The sequence below is a fragment of the Oppia nitens genome, unplaced genomic scaffold (assembly GCF_028296485.1).
Source record: "Oppia nitens isolate AA-2021 unplaced genomic scaffold, nextdenovo-longstitch-racon4-pilon3 scaffold3_pilon_pilon_pilon, whole genome shotgun sequence".
Taxonomy (NCBI): Eukaryota; Metazoa; Arthropoda; class Arachnida; order Sarcoptiformes; family Oppiidae; genus Oppia; species Oppia nitens.
The window spans coordinates 2,233,811-2,254,056 of record NW_026533221.1 but is presented as its reverse complement, the minus strand read 5'-3'; the positions used below and the strand labels follow the sequence as shown (position 1 = coordinate 2,254,056).

The 20,246-nt window shown below is 28.2% G+C and overlaps 4 protein-coding genes across 10 annotated transcripts; 2 read left to right on the top strand and 2 right to left on the bottom strand.

Moving 5' to 3' along the window:
• Window positions 1-2,142: 2,142 nt before the first annotated feature.
• LOC128958530 (tyrosine-protein phosphatase non-receptor type 9-like) lies at window positions 2,143-6,798 on the top strand. The gene is made up of 8 exons (XM_054304406.1): window positions 2,143-2,923; window positions 3,026-3,259; window positions 3,366-3,456; window positions 3,533-4,657; window positions 4,749-4,978; window positions 6,027-6,081; window positions 6,181-6,333; window positions 6,444-6,798. The coding sequence occupies exons 1-8, from the start codon at window positions 2,891-2,893 to the stop codon at window positions 6,671-6,673; spliced, it is 2,151 nt and encodes a 716-aa protein (XP_054160381.1). The 5' UTR covers window positions 2,143-2,890; the 3' UTR covers window positions 6,674-6,798.
• A 960-nt stretch (window positions 6,799-7,758) lies between these two features.
• LOC128958533 (putative uncharacterized protein DDB_G0277255) lies at window positions 7,759-9,224 on the bottom strand. Its single transcript, XM_054304412.1, has 2 exons — window positions 8,783-9,224; window positions 7,759-8,719 (listed from the first exon to the last, which is right to left on the bottom strand). The coding sequence occupies exons 1-2, from the start codon at window positions 9,149-9,151 to the stop codon at window positions 7,937-7,939; spliced, it is 1,152 nt and encodes a 383-aa protein (XP_054160387.1). The 5' UTR covers window positions 9,152-9,224; the 3' UTR covers window positions 7,759-7,936.
• A 3,084-nt stretch (window positions 9,225-12,308) lies between these two features.
• On the top strand, window positions 12,309-15,461 carry LOC128958850 (endophilin-A-like). 7 transcript variants are annotated; one of them, XM_054304796.1, is made up of 9 exons: window positions 12,309-12,350; window positions 12,453-12,537; window positions 13,174-13,242; window positions 13,322-13,394; window positions 13,472-13,603; window positions 13,737-14,142; window positions 14,261-14,394; window positions 14,911-14,994; window positions 15,185-15,461. In XM_054304796.1, the coding sequence occupies exons 2-9, from the start codon at window positions 12,493-12,495 to the stop codon at window positions 15,421-15,423; spliced, it is 1,182 nt and encodes a 393-aa protein (XP_054160771.1). In that variant the 5' UTR covers window positions 12,309-12,350; window positions 12,453-12,492; the 3' UTR covers window positions 15,424-15,461. The 7 variants fall into 7 exon arrangements, with proteins under 7 accessions (XP_054160771.1, XP_054160775.1, XP_054160774.1 ...); XM_054304800.1 differs by lacking the exon at window positions 14,911-14,994 and having other exon boundaries at window positions 15,218-15,461; XM_054304799.1 differs by lacking the exon at window positions 14,911-14,994 and having other exon boundaries at window positions 14,261-14,466; window positions 15,218-15,461.
• Window positions 15,462-17,776: 2,315 nt separating this feature from the next.
• Window positions 17,777-20,085, bottom strand: LOC128958857 (DET1 homolog). Its single transcript, XM_054304808.1, has 2 exons — window positions 18,150-20,085; window positions 17,777-18,059 (listed from the first exon to the last, which is right to left on the bottom strand). The coding sequence occupies exons 1-2, from the start codon at window positions 19,724-19,726 to the stop codon at window positions 17,777-17,779; spliced, it is 1,860 nt and encodes a 619-aa protein (XP_054160783.1). The 5' UTR covers window positions 19,727-20,085.
• Window positions 20,086-20,246: the final 161 nt, after the last annotated feature.

Genomic DNA, 20,246 nt, shown 5'->3' with positions numbered 1-20,246 from the left:
ATACACTGTAAATTTATATTGCAATTTACACGCAATAGTGTTTAGTTCATCGACCAAATTAGGTTCACATAGAAACATTAAACTTACCCAGGAGTGTATATTTATAGTAATTATTATTAGTATATTATTAGATTGTACAAGAGTGTTTATCTTATTTTTAATAAAAATAACTTTTAATATTACCATATACTGTATATGATTGATAAACATCAAATATTTTATCAATCAATCAATTAATGAGTTACTATAGTATAATATGATAAAAATGTTTTATTATTTTTATTTCTCTACTTAAAAAAAAATTGTTAAAAATGTTTAGGTTATTAATAGTTTTAAATAGTATTTTGTAAACTAAAATAGTTTTTTTTAATAATTATTATCTTTGTTAAATTGTTTGAATAGTAAGAATTTTATTTTAAAAAATTAATATTTTATTATTATATCAATACAATAACTTATTTTGTTAATCATTAATAAAAACATGATTTATGAATTATTTTTGTAATGGTTAATTTTCTAATGTAATTTTTTTATGTTTGATGACTATACGTATATAATAATATAGAACAAAATCAGCCTACACATTTCCTTTATTAATATAATAAATTATTAATATATATACAGTTTTATCTGAGTAATAGCAACAACAAAAATCGAAAATTCCATCATCAAGTAAAATTAAAACTTATTTAAACTTAATTGATACTAGTACATTTACCCAGGCCATAATAAATTATTCAAGTCAAATTAGTATTTAATAAAATTTTTATTTATAAAATTAATAATATTGTTTGTATTTGTTATAAATTAATTAGTATAGGATTAGGGAAAAAATTATGAAAATAATAATAATAATAAAAGTTAATAATATAAAAATTTATATATAAATTATATTAAATACAGTGTAGAGTGTAATAACTTTATAGTTTAGTCACTTAATTAATTTATGCCCCCATTTCCTGTCCGAGTATCGAACTCTCTCTCTCTCTCTTTATTTCTCTTTCTCTTTCCAATTGAATTAAAAAACTTTTTTAAAAAAATAAGCTTAAGTTAACGTGTATAATATTAAAATGTATATAATTTTTGTTGTTGTAGTTTTTTTTATTAGTAAAATAAATTATATATCATAGTTATATTTACTGTAATTAAATATAAGTAAAAGTGAAAAGTACACACTAGTATATATACAAAATATAAATAATATAATTTGGTTGACAATCCCAATCACTAACAAAAAACCCACTGTTCCACAGTGTGTGACCATTTATATAAAAAAAATTAATAAATTTTTACTTTTCAGTGTTTATTAAAAAAAACTATAGATACTCATCTATTTGGGGGTATGGGTGGGAATTTCACATCACAAAGTTATTACTTATTTAATATATAATTATAATATTTCTACAGAAAAAATTAATCAAACTTCATGATTATATTCCTGATAAAACTAAATTTGTATATTATATATACATTAATGACTTATAAATTATTTAAAGCTATACTAACAATTGCACAAATAAAAAAAGTTTTATTAACTTTTTTTTAAAACAAAAAATACTAGTTGTAGTATTATAATTGAAATTTTTATTTGATATTGACATTTATAAATGATTTTTTTTAATAATCTTACAAAACAATCATTTATTGAAACTTTGACAATTTTATTATATTGTATTCATGATTCATAGTTATAATTAAATATATATAAATTAATTTATTACTATTAATTAAAAAAATTGTGCAAGATCATTTTTGCTATAATAAATATGTTTATATATATATATATATATATATATATCTATGCCAATTAGTATGTATATTAAGTGTTGATAAAAAATATTGATTTAATTTAATTTTATTATTATATATATTGTTATTGTCATCACTGACTGATGAGGACATCCATTCATTCATTGATTATTAAAGGCATTGAAATAATTTAATATATAAAGAGAGAGAGAGAGAGAGAGAGAGAGAGAGAGAGAGAGAGAGAGAGAGAGAGAGAGAGAGAGAGAGAGATCAATGAAAATTAGATTACTTTATCAATGATTAGTAGACAACACACTCTATACTGTATTAAGTATATTAAGTTTGTAAACACATTGTAAATATTATATACAAATACAGTACACGAGTGAGTGTTGTGTATATGTTTTATGTGAGACACTGAGTGTCTGAGTCTAACAATACTAAACAATGCTATGATATGTGTGTTAAGCGAGACGTTTGAATGTTTTCAATGAGTGAGTGAATGAAGTGAGCAATCAATTCAATTGAATGAATGAAAGGCCGGAAATTGAAAGATCATCACTAAAACAGAAATACAATTATTATATGATTTAGACATACATTGATGTCTTATTGTTGTTGTTGTTGTCATAATCATTGACACTAATTGATTAGATTTGTGACACCTCTTCTGCATTTAGTGTTATCACTGGTCACACACAACACACACAAACATTGTGGTCAACATTTTGCATGACATCCCGAGGATCCGACCACAAGATCATCGTAGTTGTTAGCAAGTGATGGTGCATTGGGATCAAGTGTGCTGACACATACAGTTGCCAACACAATCATAATGATGTTTAAGACATTAATGACCACAATAACAACAACAACAACAACAACAACATCTTAATTGATCCATTTGTTGTGGTTATAGTTGACATTATTATCACCGATAATGACATCTATGTTGTTTTTATAATCACCGACGGGATGACAACGAGAGCATATTTTTGAGGACAATATTTTTTTTGAACGGCTAATCCGTCAACTAAACAGTTGGATCACCCGAAAGCCATATATCATATGTGATATATCCTATCATTGGATATAATAATTCATATCAATTGCCATAAAAATCATATTAGAAGACAAAATCATGGATCTAAATCTTACGGCTCAAGAAAAAGAGGTAATAATTTTGTTTTTGTTTATTATTTATTCATTGATGATAATAGTTGTCAACAATTTGTTTTATTTGTTTTTCATCTATGATTTTATTTTTCCCGTGAAGTCATTGGACGCCTTCCTCAAGATTGTCAATGAGATTCGTATTCAACACAATACTACTCATATGTCGGCCAAAACGGCTCTCAAGTTTCTGATGGCCCGCAAGTTTGACATTCACCGAGCTTTGGCTTTATATGAAGCGCACGAAATTACCCGCTATCGGGAAGGTTTGGCCAAATTTGATCCCAACTCGCAGCCATTGAAGGCTGAGTTAGAGACCGGAAAGTTTACCGTTTTGGTCAGTTTTGTAATTGAAAATAAAAACATCAATTTTTTTTAATTTGTTTTATCAGTAAATAAATTTAAACATTTTCTTATAAACTTTCTATCTATCATTTGTATAGCCCGTTCACGACAGTATCGGTGCGGCCATTGCTATGTTTTCTGCGGGAAAACATTTTCCCAACGATACGAATCACAAGATAACACTTCAGGGTATATTTGATGACGACTTTTATCTTTTAATTTAGATTTAAATTTATTATTTTTGTTGAAATAATTTTTTAAAAAGGTGTTGTCTATCAAATGGACATCGCTCTTGAAGATGTCAATACTCAACGATCGGGTATTGTCTTCATCTACAATATGATTGGTTCCAAATATTCAAATTTTGATTACGAATTGAGTCAAAAGATCCTGAGTCTGCTGAAGGGCGCATATCCGGCTCGGCTGAAGAAAGTCCTAATAGTAATGGCACCGCTCTGGTTCAAAGCGCCGTTCAAAATATTGCGATTGTTTGTACGCGAAAAGCTCAGGGATCGTGTATTCATGGTTAACGTATCACAGCTGCAGTCACACATACCGTTAGCAGCGTTGCCGCAAGATTTGGGCGGACAGCTGCAGGTCAACCATCAGTCATGGCTACAGCATTGTCTTCAATCGCAACAGAGCAGCGACATCAACGAACTGTGTTCGTTGACATCATCGAAGTCGTTCTCATTGAATCCAAACGGTGGCCAAACAACAACAACAGACAGTGCAATACTAGCAATGAATCTATCAAAACATTTTAGTTGTGACCAACAGACTAACAGTAGCAACGGATTCAGCGATGATGACGATGAAGACAATAGTGAAAAGTGTTCACAAATATTAGCCAACAATTTAATTGGTGACAAAAATAACGGCTCAATACTTATAACAAATTCGTCGTCCAATTCATCGACGACGACAATATCCAAGACAAACAAATGCAAACCAGACATAATATCGGTGCCAATGTATAATACAGGCCAAGAAAAACTAGACTACAATAATAAATTTAATAATAATAGTAGTAATAATGATAAACAACTAGTGATGTTTGATGAGGTGGTGGTAGACCAGGAGGAAGATGAAGCTGAAGATCCAACAAAAGGCATGACTGTTGAAGAGTTTATCCAATATTTGAAAGACAAAGGAAAGAAAGGACTTCAGGACGAGTTTTTTGCCATCAAAGCGCACGGACCCGACGGCACGTTCGAGGCGTCCAGACTTCGGGCCAATCAAAGTAAAAATCGCTATTCAGACGTTCCCTGCTATGATAGGACCAGAGTTAGACTGCCGATCATCGACGCCGACGATCCCAACTCTGATTATATTAATGCTAATTATGTGAACGGCTATAAACATCGCAATGCATTCATATCAACACAAGGTATTCAAATTGATTTATTAGTTTAAATAAATATTTTTAGTAAATAATTGTTTTGTTGTTGTCTTCACAAAAAAACACAACAAAATGATAGGTCCGTTGCCGAAGACATTCGAAGATTTTTGGCGCTGCGTTTGGGAAAACAATTGCTGCGTTATTGTAATGACCACTAAGACAATAGAAAGATGTCGGGCAAAGTGCGGCCAGTATTGGCCACTCGATGAGGAAAGTAGTCTGGATTTCGGACAATTTCATGTTCATAATAATGGTGTCGACGAACAAAACGATTGGATTATTACTTCGCTTGTCGTCAATGATACCAAAGTAAGAAAGTTGTTTCAATGCAATCAATTTGAAAGTTTGATTTTTTTATCGATAATTGAATTAACAAATTATTTGATAACTAATAATAATTAAAGTGAAAATTGTTTTTATTTTTTTAAAATATAATTTACCGATATATTGCTAATTTTTATAGTTCATAATAGATTAGGTTAGTTGTGTAAGCTAATAGATTAAACGTAATTGCCTAATAACTTACGGTAACTGTAAAATTATAGTAGTAGTAGTAGTACTAGTAGTAGTGCTAGTAGTAGTAGTAGTAGTAGTGCTAGTAGTAGTAGTAGTAGTAGTGCTAGTAGTAGTAGTAGTAGTAGTGCTAGTAGTAGTAGTAGTAGTAGTAGTAGTGCTAGTAGTAGTAGTAGTAGTAGTAGTAGTAGTAGTAGTGCTAGTAGTAGTAGCGTAATAGTGGTAATAAATTTTTTTTAGTTAAATAATTTTTACAATTACGGTAGTTTCTACAAGTATAATGCAAATTGTAAATTCCTATGGGATTACAGTAATAAAAAATTTTCCCATTAACTATATGGTCTAATATTACAGTATTATTATCTATATAATAGTTGAAAGATAAGGTTTTTGTTGAATAATAATGGGTTAACTTTATATTTTTTAAATTTTTTCTTGCTTATATTGCTAGTTTGTTGGGCGATAATTGTTAGTTATTTATTTAGTTTTTTTAATGTTATTAAATATTCATAATAATTCATATAAACTATTTGTGTGCATAAATAATTAATTTTATTTTTCATCCACAATTTTAAATTAGCGGTATTTTTTTGTGGTGCAATTTAAACAATTTACTGTAATTAACAATAGATACATTGTTTTTAATAAATTATATTAATTAAACGATTTTATTAAACATAAAACTAATGATAGATTAAATATATAGTAGAAATGTATTGAAGTTATTGCTTATTTTTTTTATTAATAAATGATTATTAAACAATAAATTTTATGGATATAATACTAATCTTGTAATTTATAGTATAGTAATATAAATTAATAACTATTATTATTATCCTATTAGACTGGTATGACTCGTGAAATAAGTCATATGCAATTTACAAGTTGGCCCGACTATGGTTAGTACCAAAATATATATATAAATAAATCAATTGAAAATAAATGATTTGGAAACATAGGTTTTTTAATAATTAATTGATGTATTGTTATATAAATAGGTGTTCCCCGATCGGCGGTTGCAATGTTAGAGTTTAGAGTAAAAGTCAGGGAATATCAGGCAAACTCTACAAAAGCCATGGGATCGTTATGGAAGGGACATCCATTGGGACCACCCATTATTGTTCACTGTAGCGCTGGTATTGGTAGAACAGGTATGTCTACTGTATTATTATTATTTATTGAATGCATTAATTTAATTAACAAAATTTTGTTTTTTTTGTTGTTTAAATTATGAATAACTATTGTAACTTTATTTTTTTAGGTACATTCATAACGTTAGATATAAGTATTCAACGATTAGAGAAAACCGGACGAATAGATATTAAGGGAACGGTAGAAAAGATTCGTCGGGAACGGGCACACAGTATACAGATGCCCGAACAGTATGTGTTTTGTTATTTAGCTCTACTCGAGTACGCTCTCTGTCAGCGATTATTAAGGGATGTCGACCTATCGGGCTTTGATGACAGCGAATCGGAACTCGAAGAATAGGAGGTGTTGGGTCGCCCCCCCTTTCCCATCAATTACCGCTTAATAATGTACAGATGATAATGGATGGTATACTCAATGATGATGATGACGATGACGATAGTGATGCATTTTAATAATGTTTTATTTTTAATTTCTAATTATTTTATATTTTATATATCTAAATCAAAATAGATATATATATATAAATTTATATTTACTGTTATTATAAATCTAAAATTTACTTAAATTTATGATAACTATATGTTATTATATTTTATTTTGTGTTTTTTTTATTAGTATAATAATTGCTTATTTGATTATTATAAAAATTAATTTAGATCTCCTCTTTAAAAAAAATTTAATTATGGTAATTTATTAATTATAAAATTTTCTATTTATTATTTATTTATATAACTTATGTATACAGTATATACTTGTATAAAAATGTAAATTTTTTATTTACAAATACCGTATATTGTAATTATATATTATATATATACCGTAAAAACAATTATATAATTTATAAGTTATTAATTAATTATAATAATTGATTGACTTTTTTTTATAAAAAAAATACTTAAACCCGAAAATCAAATTGTGTGGTCATATCTTCCCTGAGTCCAAACCAATCAAATAGCTGTACAAGTATTTCATCTAAAAAATACACACATATTTGTAATAATGTTATAAAAATGATTTCGAGATTAATTTATAACTGTAATAATAATAATAATATAATTAACACAATTTATACCTAAAATGTGATGATAATTTTTTTTTAAAAAATTTAACACTAACATAAATTTATATATATATATATCTATAAATTAATTATAATAATAATATTTAAATTAATAATAATAATAATTTCCAAATAATTGCATTATAATTGAGTTCATTATTTCATTTGCCATAATATATATATATACTGTATTTAATACAGTATATAAATAATACACACAATTAAAAGTTAATTTTTTTGAAGAAAAAATTTATTTCAAATAAATAATAAGTTGATAATATTAATAATATTCATTTAATATAAAAAAATCTATAAAATGGATAATCAGTAATGAATAAAAAAACTCATAAATGACTCAATCGGGGGGTTATATCAAGCATTTACCGTACAGTTTGTGTTTGTTGGGTATGCAAAGCACTGGTCCCAAAACATATGACCAGTTTATTGAAAAATTAAATTAAATTTTTTTATAACGAAATTTATAAATAAATAAAACAAATCATTTGATTGTGAATAAAAAAAATTGATTATTAAATTATTAGTTATAATAGTTTTCGTTCCGATTCGTTGGCAACAACACCAACACCGTTGGCCGCGATGTCATTTGGCTGTTCATTGTTGTCTTCACCGTCGACGACACCATTGTTGTTGTCGTCGTTATTGTTGTTGTTATTGCTGTCATTGTTGGCTTCAACCAGTCCGTCGGCTTTACGATCGGCTTCGGCTAAGCCATTGTTGTCCGATGTTGGCAACGACGGACCAGATTTTTCTGGTTGTGGCAAAACTCCGGCGCCGACTACCGGTGCCGGCGGCGCGGCTTCGTCTTCTTCGTGCGGTTTACTTTCATCGGCAGCCATAAGAGGCGCCTCTAATTTGTTGGCATCTTTATTATTGGCGCCGCCGTCGACGGCAATGTTATTGTCTTTGTTATTATTATTATTACCGGTAATGTCTTGGTTTGTATTTTTGGAACCACTGTTCATGAGAACAGGAGAATCGATAACATTATTATTAGTATTGGCGTTCAGATCATTGTTAGCCAACTTATTATTATTATTATCATTGATAACAACAGCAGCAGAATTGTTGGCTAAATTGTTATCAGATTTTTTGTTGTTTGTCGTTGTATTCAACAACTGGTTGCTCTTAATCTGATTCTTCAATGAATTCAATTCAGTTTCCAATCGTTTATTTTTGTCCATCAGTTCGTTGAGATTCTTACTTTTGTTATCAATAGAGTCTTCTTGTTGTTTAATTGTCTGCAATTTGGTCAACACGTCGGCCAACTCTTCCGACTTTTTGCTTAACTCTTCTTTGCATTTGTCCTGAAAAAATCAAAACTAAGACTTAATCACTTTATTAATTAACAGCAACTGTTGTTGCCATACATTAGTATCTTTAAGTGAGTCCAACTGATCTCTCATGGCGTGCATATCATCGGCCTTTGTCTTGACATCAGTTCGGGCAGAGTCTAAGTCCACCTGATTTTGTTGAATCTTGAGCTGTGCTTTACTAAACTCTTCTTCACGTTTACTCAGCTGACTCTTAAACAGATCCAATTCTTCTTCGACCGAATCCTTTCGCATAATTGTCTTCTTAAGCTGTTCTTCCAGACGATTATACTCTTGCGATTGACTCCAATAGCTGACCCCAAGTATACCCAAACCGACACAGAGAGCGGCCAACAGAAAGGGCGGACTACGGCCCGAAAAGTGCGGTCGCAGTTGACCTCTGGTTATGCCATTAGTTGATCCCATATTACACGGGTATATATATATATATCAGCGGATCCACAAAAAAAATTTTTTCTGAACAACTTCTTTTAAATTACAAGACTTTTTTTTGTTTTATAAATTAATATTAAAATTATTGAAATAAATTATTATTCATTTGACAACTGTTTTATATATTATATATCAGATCCATTAGGTCATCATCAGTACCACAATAATAATAATAATAATAATAATAATTGTCTTTATTATTGACTATCAATAATAATAATAATGTTTTTAATTTATTTTTTATTATTAGTAATAATTTAATTGTTTTGTAAAATTGTTTTTTTAATTTTTAAAGCATTGAATACAATGTGATGTTTATTATGTGTATTATATTTGGAGTTGACTTTTAATAATAATAATAATAAAGGGGTTTTTTCGTTAGAGGTGTTTGCGGTATTCAATTAACTTATGAAAAAAATGCTAATAATATCCGATATTTTTAAAATTAATATTTATTTTTATATTATTTTAGTGTACATCTACTGTATTATTATTATTATGTTTTCATAATAGATATTATTTTATTTTTTTTAAAAACCGGTATCCAAAACTGATATCCCTGTAAAAAAAATATTTTTTTTATCGGTTTTAATGTCGAAATTTCGGTCAACTATAAAATTTAATAAAATTATTCAATAGTTTTTTTGGTTTGGTTCCTATTATTATTATTTTGTAATTATTATTTATGGGTTTCGGGTTTCATATTGTCGGGTCCGGTAAATCGGTTTTACATTTCACAATGATTTCCTCTCTCTCTCTCTCTCTCTCTCTCTCTCTCTCTCTCTCTCTCTCTCTCTCTCTCTCTCTCTCTCTCTCTCTCTCTCTCTCTCTCTCTCTCTCTCTCTCTCTCTCTCTCTCTCTCTCTCTCTCTCTCTCTCTCTCTCTCTATTGAGGCCATAAAGAGTTGGCTATCAATTAATAGTTAAATTATTTTTGTTTGTTTAAACTATATTAAACAAAAAAATAAAACAAATATATAATAAAGTATTGCACTAATTGTAATCACATGAGACTTACTGTATTAAAAAAATATATATTACGCTAAAAGCCTTTACTTGTTGTAATCTAAATGATAATTATATGTATGATATATATTATCTTATCATATCTTATATCATTGATTTGTCAAAAAATATGGTATATTTAAAAAATAAAGATTAAATTAATTATGTATTTCTTAAACAAACAAAAAAACACATTATCCTGTTATTCAATATCCATAAGTAATCCGAAACCATTATATATATATATCCATATAACTGTATATAAGTTAAATATAATATAACTGAATATATTTCAAAAACATTTTTGAAAAAAGTTTTTTCTAACTATTTTTTCAGAAATTTAATATCCAATTTCAATAATTTTTTTTTTTTGAAAAAATTGTTTTGTTTTCAAATCTACTGTATGTGTCCATAGAATTCAATGAACAGTTGTTTTTTAAGACTATAATTGACAATTGAATTGAATTGAAAAAAAAGTTTTCACACAATTGAGATGCGATAGAAAAAAAACTAAACAATTGTTTTATTGTATTTCTAATTTGAAATAAACTTTGAATTAACTATTAATTTAAGGACTAAATATAAAAACACACCAATAATTATTTTTTTTTGATGATAAATGTCAACCACTGGTGACCCCCGCGATATATACACGTATATTATGACGTATATATATCCCCAATGTTTGTGTCGTTAAGCGTTTATTATTATTAGTGTCGTCATTGGCGTCAATGTTAGCACAGAAACGATATTATTTCAGTCAATAACACAGTTTTTATTTATTATTAGAGAATCAAATTAAAGTTAGAGTTATTTTTACGGTTAAATTCTTAGACTTAAACTTAGATTTATAACGCATTAATACTGTAGTAAATACATTAAAAAATTATTTTTAAATGTTTATACATTATTTAATTAAATTATCTAGATATTAAATACAGATCAATGGGTGGTAAGTAATTTTTAGTAAGTAAAATAATTAAAATTTTTAAAAATTTTAATATTTGTAAAATAAATTTTTAGTGAGAGAAACATAAATGATATATAGTTAATGTAAATTTTAATTCAAATGTTAATTATTAAAAAATAATAATATTTATCTTATTTATAAATATACATCACATTTTTTTAAAACAATAAACTAGATTGAAATAGTTGAGCAAATGTTTAAAATAAGGATTTTTATAGAAAAAAAGCTACAAAAACAACAAAAAAAAGGATCATTTATTGTTAAAAATTATATATATATTTAAAATTAAAATAATATTTATTTCGATATACTGTATATTTTTTTAAAAAAAAGTTATTGAACATACAGTTTGGACAAAAACAAAAAAAAAGTCAAATAACTATTACTATAATTTGATTCTCTAGTTATTGAATATCAACAGAGAGTCTTTGGGAGAAAAAGAGTCGCAAAATTCTAACACAAGTCTCTCTCTCTTTCTCTCTCTCTTTCTCTCTCTCTCTCTCTCTCTCTCTTTCTCTCTCTCTCTTTCTCTCTCTCTTTCTCTCTCTCTTTCTCTCTCTCTTTCTCTCCTCTCCTCTAAAAAAACTCAAACTAACAGTCAAAGCACTGAACATCTAATTTAACGCTTACTTCGCGGCTCTAACTCTCCTAAACACTAACTGTATGTCTAATATGTATCGTTCACTCACTAACTCACTCACTGTATAACTGACTTCATTGACTGTACTGTATATGTGATACCCATTTGAATGCTATAATAATATATTTAACGTATATTTTTTCCGTACATACAGTCAAACCATACACACAATAGAGAGAGAGATAGAGAGTCAGCTATATATTGGATAATATTATTATTATAATAATATTTAAACGATATTTTTAATTATTATATATTTATTATAATAATATTACAAATATATATATAATTATTTTTTTCTGTGTTGTTATTTTACAAAACAACTTATTATTATTATTATTATTACAATTATTGATAACACAATTTTTACAATCATTTTTGTCATTTACTCCATATATTTTGTGAATTAATATTTATTTTTTTTGTTGAATAAAAATAATAATAATATTTTGAATAATATTTTTTTGTGTGTGAATTGAATTGAAAAAAAAAATTCATCTATTATTTAGTGAATTATTTATTTAAAATCAAAAAATATTGTTATATAATATATATTTGGTATGTTATTGTGTGTTTCAAATTGAAATATTAATATCATATATACTGTATATCATATAATAATTTTTCAAATATATTATTTGACACAAAAATAAAAAAAAGTGTTGCTAAACATCACCGCAAACTGATCCCCAAAAACAACATGGCTTTAGCAGGATTTAAGAAACAATTAAATAAAGCTAATCAGGTATTTAAATCAATTATTTAATTATTATTATTTATAAATTTAAATATCATATGTTATTATAATTATTACTATTTTGTATTTGTATTGACTATTAATTTAATTACTACATGTATTTGCCATATAATTTGTGTTTATAAATGTTTATGATATTAATTATTATTACTTAAACAGTATATGATATCATATGATTTATCATATATGCAATTATTTCAATTTATTTATTGATGATATAAGCAAGATAATATATTATACTATTAAAATTATTTTTAATAATAATATTAATTTGCCTAGCTGTTTTAAAATTAAATATATATTTTTTTAAAGGTATAACCTGATGATTATACAATAAATATAAAAAATAGTGTTATTTAATTGATAATTATTATGATAATAATTGCTTGTAATGTAATAAATTAAATTAAAATTAAAATTTAATTACCCTAATTATCCTAGGTTATTAATCAAAATATTATTTTAGTATATGAAAAATGTAATTAAAATTTTAATGTATGTCTCTGTATATATATATATATATAGTTATATAGTTATGCCAAATGATAAATCAAATTTAATTAATTATTATTATCGGATAAATAATTTATTAATTTAATTTTTTTTGTTTAAATTAATTACTAGTATATGAGCGAAAAAATTGGTGGCGCAGAGGGCACCAAATTTACCGATGATTTTACGCTTATGGAACGGGTAGGCAATCTATCTAACCATCCATCCATCTAACTAACTGTCCATTTAATATATTATTTTGATTTATTTTGTTGTATAGAAAACCGATGTCACCAACGAATTGGTTGAAGATTTAATGAACAAGACTAGAGAGTATTTGCAGCCTAATCCAGGTATTCTGGTTATTGGACTGATTAACTAAACATAATATTAATTACCCGTAATTACCCGTTTGTCTATTACTTTATAGCTACCCGCGCCAAGCTAACGGTTAGCTCGAAGATAAAGGGCTCGAAAACGCACAGTTATCCACAGCCAGAGGGAACTCTCGGGGATAGTATGTGTAAATATGGCAAAGATTTAGGCGAAGACTCATCTTTTGGTTAGTTTTTATTATTATTATCCAATCAATCAGCCAATCGATTGATTTGTTAATTGATTGATTAGTTTGAAGTGATGATATAGTTGTCTTAAATAGTTGTTTTAATTTTAATATTTTTCATTTGAATGATTAGCCCTAAGCCTTATAGAAATGGGTGAAGCCTTAAGAGAAATGTCAGAAATCAAGTACGCATTGGAAGATAATGTTAAACAAAATTTTTTGGAACCATTGATGCACATGCAGTCAAAAGATCTTAAGGATGTTATGCATCACCGAAAGAAATTAGAGGGACGACGGCTGGACTATGATTGTAAAAAACGTAAGAAATGCAAAGGAACTCATATTACTGAGGATGAGATCAAATTGGCTGAAGACAAGTTCGAAGAGTCATTCAATTTGGCGTCAATGGGAATGCATAATCTTCTGCAAAACGATGTCGAACAGGTCTCACAAATAGCCGCTCTTTCCGAAGCACTATACGAATATCACAGCCAATGCGCCAACATTTTGGAGAGTCTAACATCACGTCTAATGGAACAGTATGTCTTTATTTTCGATGATAGCCTACCTATTTATGTGTGTGGGGGTGGAGTGGGCACCGGTAGATTTTGTGTGTGTGGGTTAATTTTGTGTGCTTATTATCATTGTTGTTTATAGGAAAAACGATGCAGGCACCAAGAGCCCGGAGCCCTATGTGCCCAAAAAGCTACACGAACTGAATCTGCATCTGAATGTGGCCATCACTGGAGATGACGTATCGCCCGGCACCGACCAGAGCCCGCACTATAATGGTTGGCACGATTATAGTCAAACTAACGGACAACTATATAATCCCATTAGCACTACCGCACACCTACTCAACGGTAAAACCATTGCCAACAATCATCATAACCGTAACAGCCATTATAATAGCAGCCATAACACCAATAACAGTCATTACAACTATTATGACAGTCATTATAATAATAACAGTAAACGATTTTTTTAGCAATTTTTTTTTATTTTGTTTAATACCAGTGCAATGCAATTGCAATTACAGTATATATATGTTTATCAATTACTACTACTAATTCTCTAGACTTATTACTGTATATTAACTTTAATTTAATTTAACTATTAATTTATGTCTCAATCGCTCTCTATCTCAAAAAAATCGATTGTTGGTTCTGGTCTTTAATCGTAACATACCTTTCCTAACAAAAAAAACATTAATAATTATCCATAACATTGCTTTTAATGTGAATCAATTTCTTCTCCATCCCCTCTCTCACTGTTTTCCCACACAAATGTATTGTCCATATAACCAGAATCTCCGGTCGAAACTCCGCAAAAGCCGTCAAATCTATTCTTAGACACAACTAATGCTAACTCAAAGATGCGCTCTCCAAACGGTATCTCCAGATAAATTTATAACTAACTAATTAACTAACTGTCCACTTGAAAAAAAACTAACAGTGCTTTTGCTAACTAACTGTTTCTTTCTTTTTTCTCTATCTCTCCAATATTGCCAATTGCTTTGTATTGCCAATAATAATATCTATAAACACAAACATATGATGATAAATGTAATGAAAACAATAGCCTCACCACTTCCATCTCCTGTTCGCTCTCCAGCCCGATCTCCAGAGCAGAGGACGCCCTGCTGTCAGGCGCTGTACGACTTCGAGCCGGAAAATCCAAACGAATTGCCTTTCAATGAGGGAGATGTCATACAATTGAAGAGTAAGATCGACGACAACTGGTTCGAGGGTACAGTCAATGGAAAGAGCGGTCTGTTTCCCATCAGTTATGTGCAAGTGTTGGTACCAATTGGTCATTAAAATGGATTAAATTATTTTTAATTATTATTATTATTATTAAGATTATTACAAAAAATTTTAAATGTGTTTTAAACTTTAAACAAACAAAATGCGAAAAAAACCAATGAATTGTTAGTCTTTCTAATCATTTGGTGACCGTTTTTAAAAAAGAAAATAATTTTGTTGGTGACTACCCATTATTCGGGTAATTGTTTTGTTGTTATTGTATCACTTAATTTGTTAGAAAGTTAACTATTTTTATTTTTAACTATACATTACATTATTTAAAAAAAAAAGAAATTATATCTCAATTTCATAATTCTCATACCAAAGATAATTGAATTACAAATTATTAGTTAATTTATCTCTCGAAATATGATATATATATCATATATATATATTAATTAATTAATATATAAGTTATAACTTATAACTTGTTTTATTTGCTCACTAATTTGTTATCATCAAACAATTTAATTAATTATTATGTTTTTTTAATTAAGTATTAAGTTTTTTCTCCTTCAAAGTCATATTTTCTGGAGTTTTGTGTTAAATCTAATCAATGCATAGATTTTAATTTATTTGAATTATAATTAAATTAATATAATAATTAACTAAAATTACAAAACATTTCCATTTGGGATATTTTAGAATAAACCACATTATATTATACAATGTTGTTAAGTTAATGATGATGATATTGATAAAATAAAAATACATATTATAAAGATATATAGAAATTACAATAAGTGATTAATTGGTATCATTACAAGCAAACAGACAAACAGATAAAAATTGATTAAATATATATAATTTATTAATTAATTAACGAAAAGATAATCGTTACTAAATGCAGTGCAATCCATATGATGTGTGATTTTCCTCAATATTTTTGCGATATTATATATATATATTATATAAATATTCAATATGTATATGATTATTGAATTTATCATTATTATAAATTTAAACCAACAACAACAAAAATTAACATAGCTAAATAATTACAATATTTGGTGCTCTATCATTAAAAAAACAAACAAACATTTATCAATTTAATATATGAGAGTTTAAAAATTACAATTATTTTTTATCATGGATTGAATGAAAAAAAACTGACAATTTAAATATAAATTTATTTTTTAATTAACTAAAAAAATACAATAATTTATTTATTGGGAATTATCAACTAGCTAGAATATCTTTTAAAAATATACATTGCTTATTATTTATTATATTTATCTATATATATATATACAATTAAAAGTTTCAATATTTTTAATGAGAAAAAAACAACAAATATTAACCAAAAAAATTATTATTATTATTATTCCATCCTTTTTATGATCTCTAATGAGTATATAATACAATATGAAATAAATTATATATATATTTGTGTTGTAATTATTATTTTTAAAAAACAAACAAACATAAATATAATTATTAATAATAATAATATATATGCTAAATATAAACTATTTTTCCTGTCTCTGATGCTATTTAATTAATTTTAATAATAATAATAATAATAATTTTACTAAATATGATATCTTTTAAAAATACGAATAATTATTAAATATCAAATTGCATATTAATCTATAAATCAATCGAGCATTTAATTGTTCTCTAAATATATGATAATAAATACATATAAATTTTAATAAATAAATTTATAGTATATTAATATAAATATATATTACAGTATATACTGTATACTGTATATACAAACACATACACACACACACATACATACATACACTGTTGACTATAATAATAATTGTTGGAAAAAAATTATTATAGTTTTATGTTTGAATTATTAAAATTATATAAACTATTAAAAAAGCAATATTAACGATAATATTAAATGATTGTAAGCCTCATATTGTGATTAAATAAAAAAAACAATTTATTTCAATCATATCAATTATTTGAGTAATTTATTAAAATATTCAATAATAATTACAATAATAATTATAAAGATAAGTAAAACCCGGTTATAATAAAAAATAATTTAAATTAATAATACAATAATTGAATCAAAAATTAGTTACAATCGAAAGTTTTATTGTTATTTTTTTAATAATAAGTAAATATATTAATGATAAACTATAAAACAATTATTTCTTTCAAAAATGTATATTTAATATTATTTACAATTTTTAATATATTCAATAATATGCTAATATTAATGATTAATATTAGAGATTCACAATTATGTAACTCAAAAAAATATATAAACTATTTATATTTATAATATTATTTTATATTTTATTTTATTATTATATATATATATTTACTGTATATCTTACATATATTAATATTTATATATATATATATATATATACCGTATATATACTATATGTTTTATAAGGGGTTAGGGATTAAAGTGTCTGACGTGCAAATTAACCACATATTCAGCATTAATACGCTGAACACTGATCAACAATGGATCAGTTGGATGCAAAGTAAATGCAACCAGTCTTCTGGCAGTTGATACAGTGGTCCGATGGTTCTGCAAACCGGTAAATATCTTAAACCTAAGTATACCTGAATCGCGTGCATAGAAACGTATGGGATGATCGCCACAGGATCGGGGTCTTTCCATCAATGTTATCCATTTGTCGTCATAGCTAAACAGTGACAGATCCAGATATGGACTACCGGTGCATCAAATTGAAAAAAAAACAATATTATTAAACTGTATAAAAATATTACCCGATTATTATTATTATTATGTGTGTAATTACCTGCACGTAAACGATTGAGCGCTAATCGGTAACTGAGCCAACAGTCGTCTAACGGCTTCGGTTTGGCCACCGTTACGGGCATTGACAATGGTTTGCTTAAACCGTTGCTGCAATAGTCGTGAATGTATGTTATTAGATGGCGAACAAATCAATTGCTGGGAACTCTGTAGGGAACAGTTACGGAACAGATCGCAAAAACTTTCAAATAGTTGCAACAACTCTTCCGATGTATTCTCGAAGACTGAGATCACACAACTGGTATTGATATTGTAGACAACGAACAGCGACGGCGGACTATTGAGATCGGACAGACGTAAAGTGATTACTTCTTCGCTGGCATACTTGAGAAGCAAATGATTTTCATCTAATAATTGCATTTTCCATATACGAAGCGCACAAAACTGGTCAAAGTTCTGGTAGAATCGGCGAAGTGGCAAATTGTTACCATTCAGTTGACTTTCGAGATGAGCTTTTCGATAGAGAAAAACCATTAATCGATGTTTAAGTGAATTCAGTGTCACTTCACGGAATGGCCTAATAATATTCGACTGGTGATGATGGTGTCGGCTACCAGTTGAAGCCGACCTCTCTCTGGTTGCTGCCGATGATACAAGAAATTCGTCGTCTTCGTAACAAAATCGGCCAATACTTTTGGCATCAATGAATTGGCCCTCTTTGGAGATCTGAAACACATGAATGGTCTGATGTTGGACAGACAGTACGGCCAGAGTATTCCGATATAAATAGATGCCCTGGTTGTGGCTCAGTATGATTTTATCGGTTTTGAACACACGCTTATCACATACTCTACCATTGATTATGTCAATCAAATGTAGGGAATAGTCTTCAAGTGGCGACCGTTGGCTCGGCGAAACAGATTCGTTGTTTCGATAGATATCAAAGTAGACGGGCGGCGACTCTTCGCCGACTAATGCAGCCGAACAAACAATAACAAAACGGCTGTCGTCTGTAAACAGACTGCACTCGCGATTCAATTGTTCGCCATTTGTGGTCACATTTACCACATTCTTCAACTTGAATAATGTCTCAAATACTTTGCTTTTGAGTCGTTGAGACTTTTCGTCGCTTCCATTGGTTGTGAACTCTTGGGCAGAGGGGATGTCTTTCAAGAGATGAGATGCGGCCGACGGACCCATATATTGGTAAATCTCGATACAAGTTTGGTCGGCACTGAAGGCCAATAAGTGGCGACCGTCGGGCGTAAACTTGCGTAGAAAACAGTTTGGTTTTTCAATGTTAACAATCGTAAAGTTCGGTACAATATTCTGGTGCAGTGACCTCAGGCCGTGGCGACCGATACCGCAGCCGCCAACTGGTCGACCGTAGCTCACTTCGCGTCGCAACAAACGGATCACCAGATTTTGTGGACAAATGCGTCGCCTTTTAATACCTTCCCAATCGTTGAACTCTTGGTCATCGTTAGCGGAGGCGTCGATTGGCCTCTTAGTGGCCACCAATTTACGGGGAACAACGCTAACAGTGCTGACCTCATTTCGACGGCAGCCGTCGATAAGCGAGTTTTGATGGCCATCACAGGACTCACACTTTTTGCACATCTCTCTCTCTCTCTCTCTATTATCGGTAATTATCGGGGGCTCTTAGTGGTCACATTTAGTAGTGGTCACACACTCACACACATCGTATACTATAGTGAATAACATATCCATACGGTTATTGAAGCAGTGGTCGCGCGCTCGCACACAGAGGTCACCGACCCGTTAATCCTTTGTTCGGGTGAATGATTTGGTCACCAAAAAAATAGATAAATAGATAACCAACAACCAAAAAATGGTCACTTTATTATCGGTAAAATAATTTGTTAGACAACTCTTGAAGTATATATCAGATATATAAGTGTGTGTTTGTGTCTTGTGTTTCACTGTTTGTTTACTTTATATAAAAAACAATATATAATACTCTATACTATACTATAGTATAGTTTATGTCCACAAAAAAAAGTTTGCGTCAAAAACTCTGTATATTATTATTAATACTAAATAATAATAATTTTTTTTTATATTTAATAAAAAAAACTAAAACGTCATATGATTTTGTGAGTCAAACACACATTGAGTT

What these genes read in the sequence shown, in the direction of transcription:
- LOC128958857 (XM_054304808.1), bottom strand. Translation starts at nt 19,726, where the DNA reads ATGTGCAAAAAGTGTGAGTCCTGTGATGGCCATCAAAACTCGCTTATC. An exon ending in GCTCAATCGTTTACGTGCAG is followed by an intron (nt 18,060 to 18,149) that starts GTAATTACACAC and finishes ATGCACCGGTAG; the next exon opens with TCCATATCTGGATCTGTCAC.
- LOC128958533 (XM_054304412.1), bottom strand. Translation starts at nt 9,151, where the DNA reads ATGGGATCAACTAATGGCATAACCAGAGGTCAACTGCGACCGCACTTT. An exon ending in ACTCACTTAAAGATACTAAT is followed by an intron (nt 8,720 to 8,782) that starts GTATGGCAACAA and finishes TGATTTTTTCAG; the next exon opens with GACAAATGCAAAGAAGAGTT.
- LOC128958530 (XM_054304406.1), top strand. Translation starts at nt 2,891, where the DNA reads ATGGATCTAAATCTTACGGCTCAAGAAAAAGAG. An exon ending in TTACGGCTCAAGAAAAAGAG is followed by an intron (nt 2,924 to 3,025) that starts GTAATAATTTTG and finishes TTTCCCGTGAAG; the next exon opens with TCATTGGACGCCTTCCTCAA. An exon ending in TCACAAGATAACACTTCAGG is followed by an intron (nt 3,457 to 3,532) that starts GTATATTTGATG and finishes TTTTTTAAAAAG; the next exon opens with GTGTTGTCTATCAAATGGAC.
- LOC128958850 (XM_054304793.1), top strand. Translation starts at nt 12,493, where the DNA reads ATGGCTTTAGCAGGATTTAAGAAACAATTAAATAAAGCTAATCAG. An exon ending in ATTTTACGCTTATGGAACGG is followed by an intron (nt 13,243 to 13,321) that starts GTAGGCAATCTA and finishes TTTGTTGTATAG; the next exon opens with AAAACCGATGTCACCAACGA. An exon ending in GTATTTGCAGCCTAATCCAG is followed by an intron (nt 13,395 to 13,471) that starts GTATTCTGGTTA and finishes ATTACTTTATAG; the next exon opens with CTACCCGCGCCAAGCTAACG.